At 34.8% G+C, this 8,783-nt stretch overlaps 1 protein-coding gene across 1 annotated transcript; it reads left to right on the top strand.

The window, feature by feature from the left end:
• Positions 1 to 1,477: 1,477 nt before the first annotated feature.
• On the top strand, positions 1,478 to 6,644 carry LOC140056971 (sialin-like). The gene is made up of 9 exons (XM_072102501.1): positions 1,478 to 1,713; positions 2,207 to 2,440; positions 2,988 to 3,075; positions 3,461 to 3,556; positions 3,857 to 3,990; positions 4,801 to 4,950; positions 5,055 to 5,187; positions 5,511 to 5,752; positions 6,124 to 6,644. The coding sequence occupies exons 1-9, from the start codon at positions 1,537 to 1,539 to the stop codon at positions 6,316 to 6,318; spliced, it is 1,449 nt and encodes a 482-aa protein (XP_071958602.1). The 5' UTR covers positions 1,478 to 1,536; the 3' UTR covers positions 6,319 to 6,644.
• Positions 6,645 to 8,783: the final 2,139 nt, after the last annotated feature.

The following is an 8,783-nucleotide window of genomic DNA, read 5'->3' as shown; positions in this document are numbered from 1 at the left end:
GCCAACAAATCAGTACTCTTGACAGAAATTCGACCCAGTTTGGTTCACACAAATGTTTACAGGAAGTTCAACACCACAACCGATGATTTGCCCTAAATATTTAGGTAGACTACAGTTTAATTTTTCACTGAATAGGAGCTTGAATTTCCGATTTCCATTTCGCAGAATGTCTAGGTCTATTTATTTAGTTTGGTTCTTATAATATATAAATACAATCAACTTTATTACTGCGGTTCCATCACCACCACCACGTGCCGCCGCCCAATTCCCGTACATACATTTCCATTTCTCCCTAATTTCTTTAATCCACATAAATTAATTGTCCTTTATGGAATCCAGTATTGGTTTTGTTGTCTCTATTTCTGAATACCCCAATTAGGGGGACACTTCCGTTTTTGTTTAGTGTCCCAAAAAAGTCCCCGTCCGTGGATTCTACTGTATTCGAGAACCATCTGTGAGCACCCCTAGATGGTACGCGAGCGAAGCGAGCGTGCCATCTAGTATATTAAATTCACTATAATCCTCTATGATGATGATACACTATACTTCATAGGCACACATAAATATTGTAGGTAACCGCAACGTTCCATTTTTTGATGTACGTCGGAAGGCTATATACTTTATGCATGCTGACTGCCAGTGATCGAAACAATAGGTACGCGGTTGTCTAGCGGTGTTCTTTGTACGATTCGTTCGTGCCCAAGCTCGCGTCAATATCATGTTACATCCTGGGACCAAAAATTCGTATTATTTTTCAGGTGAAAATCGGCAACCAATTCATTTGTTTAACAATAAGGTATGAGTTATTCACGAACGAGTTTACGAATTTTTCAATTTACAAACAACCTTTTGTATTGTGGGGCACGTATTTGGAGGATTTTCAGAGATGAGGGTGTGGTGAGGTATTGTGGATGTCGGGGATAGGGGTTAGCAGTCGGTTAAGGTGGGGGGGGGGGGGGTCGCTGTAAAGGGGGGTTCGCCCGAACCATAAAAAAAAAACCCTGGCTACGGGCCTGATCTGGCAATAACTTTTTAAGTAATCTGCTAACAAACAGACAAACACACATTATCGACTACATAACCTCCTTGGCGGGAAATGTTTGCAGCTATATATGTAGCATAAGAAATAATATTTGAAGCATGTCACGTCTCGAACTGGTTGAGGCATCTGTTGTATATTGTATATTTTTGAAATACTATTACGGTATTCATTACCCTTTCAAGTTATCAAAACAATCAAAGTTTTCTTTAAAAACGTACAATCTTTATAATGACAGACCTTCAACTGTGACCAATACTATTCCGATTTCAATAAGTAGTATTGTCATCTAAAGAATAGTATCGAAATCAATTCATGCTTGTCATCTTTTAATAATTGACTAGTATGCGTATTAAAGGTAAATACCTGCATTAACTTAGAAATTCCTAATAGACTGCAGTAACGTTTCTATATTAATAGTATACCTGGGCCTAAAAGTCTAAACTTAAGAGGTGAATCCACTAAGATTGAATTGTCAAACTACAGAGATCGTCAATATGAAGCGTTATCTAGTAGCTGTAATGTGTTCCATGGCAAAGTTTTGTTTTTATTGTATGAGACTGAATCTTAATATTGCCATAGTTGAAATGATTCAAACGAAAACATCGACTAAATGGGACAATTTAAATGGAACGGCGACAACAGAGACGTCATCACAACAATTTGACACAGAGGTAAGCTGAGCTGTATCTACTTTTTTTAGTCGCGTGCAAACGCGACTCTACAGCTCACTATGTCGGTCGGTTGGCCGGTCGGTCGGTCGGTCGCTAAACACTAACTCAAATTTGACACGCCACTGCAGCCATGTATATGGCCTTGTTCTTAACCACGTTATTTATTAAAATGCAAGCAAGAAAACAGGAACGTGTTAACTTCACCTGAATTTGGCAAAATGTTATAATGCATTCGTAAGCACTTAGTGTGTTTGGAATTGGCATATGCAAGTTTCCTTGTACGATAACGTCCACAACTTTCACAGAGTTCGCCTTCTTTTGCAACAGACCACATGCCTATCTTGATTGATTGTTTTGGTCAAGGTTCGCAAAAGCATGCATCTCGAGTTATCTTTATTCAATATGGACCAAAATCATTCAATATCATACCCTCTGCCACTGTAAAATTATTTTAATCAGTTCCTAAATATAAAAATGTTTTATTTGTCACTAGATAGCAACTTACGCTTGGAATGAAGAAACACGTCAAATGATACTTAGTGGTTTTTATTATGGCTATACTGTAACAGCATTCCCAGGAGGTTGGTTGGCTTGCAGAGTTGGTGGGAAACCAATAACTGTTTGTGCACTTATTTTGTCGAGTATTCTGACAGCACTAATACCTTGGTCAGCGGGGATTAGCAGTGATTTTCTTATAGTTCTACGTGTACTAGACGGCATGGCACAGGTCAGTGAATATTATTAAAGCATATTATTATTAGACTTTCTAGTTTATTTCATAAGATCACTACCTGTTATACAACTACTAAACACAGTTTGTGATAACCTCTTCATTGGTTAGAATTTTTAAATTTTTAAATTTTTAATCGTTAATCGTTAAAACGATTAACGATTAAATTCATGAATTGCTGCAGTAAAAAATAACGATCCTGTATTAACAATAGTAAAATTGAAGGCAGTTTATTTGTTGACTTACGTCGACTTTTTAGCTACTTTGTTTATTGCATAATTACAAAGGTTTAAAATCCAAATAAATAATTATTTTGTTTTATGTAGAGTCTACGTGGTATCTCACGAAATAGACTACCGAGACCACTTTTGGTTTGTGTACAGTAGTTTATTTCCATTTTATATGATCGTCATGAATCTCAAAAATACATTCTTGCAATTATTTATACTTTCTTTTCGTAGATTACACAATGAATGCATTTATAAAAAAATATCAAACAAAATGGTTAGGCCTATTACTAGCGTCAAATGTCTTTTCTTATCAGGGACTAACAAATGGAGCAATAGTGGCTATACTGGGAAAATGGACTGTTCCACATGAACGAAGTATCCTTGTATCCATTGCTTTCTTTGGTAAACTATTAAATTACATGTATTAATATTCCATTGAGTGTTGTAACAGGCTATAATTGACACAACAGCGTTGATCAATGTATTTTAAAACGTGTTCTGTGTTTCCTAATAGGCCTTTTCAATTGTCCAAGCTGGTTATTACAATGATTAAATTCTTTTCTTCGTGCATACGGTCAAACTCTGGAGAAAATTGAGACCATTGTGTGTCTAGAAAATACGTTTAAAGTTATTTAAACTTCAGACCAGTACTACTCGTTGAGATAACTGGAGCTCCTACTTGAAAACTTATCATAATAGGCCTAATATGTCCTGATACCTGTTGCTAACTAAATTTCTTGATTCTATACTTAATACACACCAAACTCGTTTAAATGTTGTTTTACAGGTTTTACATTTTCTCAAGTTATCTGTAATCCTCTGTCTGCTTGGATTTGTTCTGCTTACACATTGGGTGGATGGCCGTTATCATTTTATACATACAGTAACTTGGATATTTTTATGTATATCATTGTGTTGTGAGGAAGCTTGTGATGTCTAGATGCATAGATAATTATCACGTTATGTGAGTGAGGGGTATATATGACCTCATCATCTAATCATCTATCCTAAATGATACAGACATGACGATACCTAACATTTCATCATCTGACCATTCTTATTGAAATGATGTAGCTTGCCATATAATTATTAATAATATACCGACTGATAATATATTCTGATCAGCATATTATTTTAATCTGACCTGTCTTGACTTTTAACGACTCAATTCAATTCAAATTAGGTATCCTTTCAATTGTTACTGCAACAGTATGGGTTCTCCTAATTTACGAAACTCCGGATGAAGATCCATATATATCGAGTAGGGAAATCGAATACATAAAGAGTTTTGACACTGAAAATGAAAAGAAAATTAAGGTATATAATAATAATGTATTCATATAAAATATATTCCTTATTTTATAATAAATAATGCTATTAATAATGCTATACTGCTGCTGCTGTAATACTACTGCTGCTACTGCTATTGCCGCTACTACCTCTGCTGCTGCCTTCTACTGCTACTATCACTACCACCCCATTGCTGCTGCTACTACCTCTGCTGCTAACTGATACTACTCCTGCCTTCTACTGCTACTATTACTACCACCCCAATTGCTGCTGCTACTACCACTGCTGCTACTACAGACATCAGAGTGGAGTTGTGGCTTAGTGGTTATGATGCTTGGCTACCACTCCAGGGTTTCTGGGTTCAAGTCCCGTCACATATCAGGATTTTTTCTAAGAACAAAATTACAACTCCACTCCCAAAGACTTGTAATAAGACTTTGTTTATGTAGAGCATCTTACGTAGAGAACCTCTGAGGGTCCCTAATGATCAGCAATTGCTGGATGGATCACCCTCAATAAATATGTTTAAAACAAAACTAATGTTATTATTGCTTCTACTCGATCCATTGCTTCTTCTTCTAGTACTCCTATTACTGCTACTATTGTTGCATACTTCTCCTGTTACTGAGCCGCTGCTACTAATGCTACTATTGTTTCTACTCCATTGCTTCTACTTCTACTGTTGCTACTGCTGATGTTGTAGCTGCTGCTGATAATCCTGCTACTCCATTGCTGCTAGTCTTCTGGTACTGTTACTACTGTAACTACTACTGCCACACCACTAATATTATTGAAATTCTGGAGATTTTAAAACCTTTGAATCATGTTTTTTTAAAGAGCATATCGATTCCATGGTTGAGTATAGTTCAATCGTCGGCGGTATGGGCGGTAGTCACTGTTTACGTTGTCGACAATTTTGGTTTTTATTTCATTATTACGGAAGCACCGACGTTTATCACAGAAATCTTAGGATTTGATTTAGAAGCGGTAAGTCAAAAAATATATTGCATAAAAGATTAGCATAACATGAGTTCTCGCCTACATTAAGACAGGGTGTACGTTATAACATATTATGACTTTTTGTTGTTCAGACCGGCCTGATTTCGTCAAGCCTTGGTATTGTGAGTTGTTGCTTCGTCCTACTTTCTGGCGCATGTGCAGATCTCTTTATTCATCGTGAGTACTTGACTATTTTGCAAACAAGGAAGCTGTTTACATTTTTGGGTAAGATTTAATACACTTTATAAACAATTGACAGTACTTCCATTTCCATGAATGCAATGATAGTACTGCAGGTAGTGGATAGTGGGTGAAAATATGATTGCCTTCCACCTCAAGGTCTAGAGTTCAATCCATTCGAGAGCCAGATTTGTAACTTACGACTCATTTTGCTACTGGAATACTCTCTAATTTATAAGCAGGATGGTTATAGTTTTTCCATCCTATAATAGGCAAGTTGCTTGCTGTTGGATTGAATGAGAAACAAAGCAAAAAACAGGAACAATCTGTAATGATAATAACTTGCTAATATATTATTTCTTTTCTAGGTATTGGGTTACCTTCCTTTTTACTTATTTGTATGGACTTTTTTAAACAGAGTGCCATATCATGTCTGATCTTGCTGATGCTGGCATTTGGTATATTCGGATGTACTAACGCAAGTATCACTCCAAACGTATTGGACATAACGAACCATTATTCCGGGGTGCTCATAGGAGTTATGACAACTTTAGCAAGTTGTTCTGGAATTGTTGGTCCAGCAATTATCGGTGAATTAACAAATGACACAGTAAGTATTATTTTAGTTGTGTCATTTTTAATGCGTTTAGAAGATAACAATGGGATAGAGATTAGTTTTCTTTAGTACCTAATACCATGTATTTTGACAACTCTTTGTGTTTTTTGTCTTCATCAGATAATTTCAACATGACATGCATGATAAAACATACCTTTTCTATCCCATGTCTGTATTTCATCGATTCTTTCCGACCAATATGATGATAATTGTTCCTTTAGATTACATCTAATGTTATTCTAGTTAAATTTAGACTGTTTCCTCCTAGGCCCCTATGGTGATTCTTCCACAGTTTATACATATTATATAATATGGGCATATATTCATCAACTGCATAATTACAATGGTTAAATATTATTTTTCAGAACACATTTGAACAATGGTCTTTGATGTTTAAGATAGTTAGTGGAGTCATGTTATTTGGACTAACGATATTTTTAATTTTTGCGAAAGCAGAGGAGCAGTTTCCTCTCAACCAACATTTTTCCAAACAAGAAATGAAGTCTTATAGTACTATTAAAAGTACTTCAGACGAAGTTTTGAATACAGATATTAAATAAACCTATTATTTTATTAATCCTATCATAGGCTTACTGTATTGTTATTATCTCTCTTTCAAATTATCAATAGATAGTCAAAGTTTTCTTTTGTATAAGTTGACAATAGGCTTAATAATTACGGCCTTCCCAATAAACACTTTTCAGATTTAAATAAATAACGTTGTATTGTCGTCTAAAGAATATTATATATATAATTCATGCATGCATGCATCATGCATCAAGTGTTATAGAACTATGAAAAGTACTTCAGACGAAGTACAGAATGGAGTGCAACATAGCGCCACCAGAAAGTGATGTAAGATGTAACGAACGTCAATAAAAAGAACCTAGGCGCTTTGACGTCCATGCAGTTTTTTTAAATTGTAGACGTAGATTAAAACAATTAAGCAAGAGAGAAAAAAATGAGGAAAACAATTATTTGGATGGGGTTTCCTACTTTAATATTTTCTTCTTTGTAATATTTAAAAATGTATTGTCTCTTGAAACACAAAAAATGAAGGTCAATTAATATTCTAAATTTAAATTGGCCATATCAAAGTAATATTAAAGTTATTCACTTTAAGTCGAAAATTCGAGCCAAAAACAACAAGTTTACGTAATTTACAGGTAAATTAATTTGATTACATTTCGTCTTTAAAATCGTCGCGAGCGAAATTAAAAGTAAACTAGATTTCATACCACAAGTATGCATTATGCATGATGCTATTTAGGATTGTTTACAACTCGTCACGGTTGAGAAGGTGTTTTCACACAGATAGCGAGGAAGTTTTATGATTATGTAGCCAAACAAGTAGCCAAACGAGCGCGTTGCATTATGAGATATGTTTTTATCGAAAAGTTATTTTTGAACAAAAAAACGTCTGTATTTCAGTTAAATTATTTTTTTTTCAGACTAATTTTTGGTGAAAGTTAATAACTATTATGATACTTCAAAATGACCCACTTTTTTTCGAAATCTTTAATTTTTTTGGAATTAGTCAAAGGGACAATAAATATACGAATTTAAAATACGAAGTAATTAAGCAGAAGGTTCAGATTTTGTAGCTCTGTTTGAGCGGCATTTTATTCAATTCTCATGAGAATTCCTCATCTTTTAAAAATGTATTTATTTATGATTTTTATTGTTTATTTTGTATTTAAAGAAAGTTAATAAATCCAAATACATAAGCGTCACTTTTAATGATTAGTATAGTGAAAAGAGGTTAATTTCCGTCTTTATTTTCTGAGGAAATTAAAGTTGATGTTAACATCATTACTATTTTAACATTACAGTCATATGTAGAGTTTGGAAATATTGTACTTCTCTGGATTTGCCGGGAGTTCCAGTAAAACAGATATCTATATATAAATTTACGTAAGGGAAAAATTCGATAAATCGCGCCTTACTTCTAGAATTTTTACTCGATGGTATATAAAGTTGGTTCCAAAGGCAAATTACTGAAAAATGACAATACTGTGGGTCTGAATCTCAATGGAGATACAAAAAAAAAAAAGCGAGAAGCTAAATCAAAACGATAAAGTAAAGTAAAACAGCCAGAAAAGTTAGCAGAGCTTTTGGACATTAGCCCTTCATCAGTGCAAGTGAAGGAATTTGGATAAAGTCATAGCAAGGACTGGCAAGTGCTGCCTGGGTGGACAGGAATGAAAGAAATATAACAATAGAAACAGGGTAGTGAATAGTGAGTGGAGACTGAATAAGAGTAAAAAACAAGAATTTAGGAATGGAACTAAAAATACAGCTAAAATGGTGGTTAATATTGAAACTTAAGTTTTGCTAGTCAATGGAATAATTTTACTGATCTGGGAGTATGTTCCTAATGTTAAGTCCAAAAGGTTTTGTGGTTTAAAGTAGTAATTCCCAGTGGTTTTCTTTGCCTTTGCGAGTTTTTGTTTCCCCTACGTACTGTTTACCACAAATATTACAGTATATATGAGATAAATGACGTTTTTGGTTAGACAATTAATTGATTGTCTTATCCGAAAAATTCGGCCAGTTTGGTTACTCTTAAATTTTTCAGTAGAATCAACCAATGAACAAGTTTGCAAGATTTGCCGCAAAGGTGACTGATTACATTTTGGCTGTCGTGAGAGTTAATTTCACTCTTAAATTTGGATCTGACTAATATATCACGAAGGTTGGGAGGTCTACGAAATGCAATAATGGGTGGTTCTGGAGACGTTCTGTGGACTGTAGAATGGGCATATGTTTCTCAATAATAGCCCGTAATGGAGGCAACCTAGGGTGATAGGTTGTGACCAATGGCACTCTGGTCGAATTTGGCTGACGTGGTTTGTACGTCAGTGTTTGACATCGAGGAATATCTTTTGCTTTCTTTATAACAGTTTCGATGTATTCCTTCTTGTAATTTCTATTCCGGAGATGTCTGGTTCGATTCTGAAAATCTAAATCTGAAGAACAGATACGTCTGATACGTAATGCTTGACTGTACGGTATGTTTTTAGTA

This window comes from Antedon mediterranea, chromosome 8 (genome assembly GCF_964355755.1).
Source record: "Antedon mediterranea chromosome 8, ecAntMedi1.1, whole genome shotgun sequence".
NCBI lineage: Eukaryota > Metazoa > Echinodermata > Crinoidea > Comatulida > Antedonidae > Antedon > Antedon mediterranea.
Note: the sequence above shows the minus strand (reverse complement) of the source record. Positions and strands in the feature narration are given on the sequence as shown.

Bases quoted from the DNA above. Each gene is read 5' to 3' on its own strand.
- LOC140056971 (XM_072102501.1), top strand. From the start codon at position 1,537: ATGAAGCGTTATCTAGTAGCTGTAATGTGTTCCATGGCAAAGTTTTGT. The intron at 3,076-3,460 runs GTAAACTATTAA...GTTGTTTTACAG, and splicing joins TGTATCCATTGCTTTCTTTG to GTTTTACATTTTCTCAAGTT. The intron at 4,951-5,054 runs GTAAGTCAAAAA...TTTGTTGTTCAG, and splicing joins TAGGATTTGATTTAGAAGCG to ACCGGCCTGATTTCGTCAAG.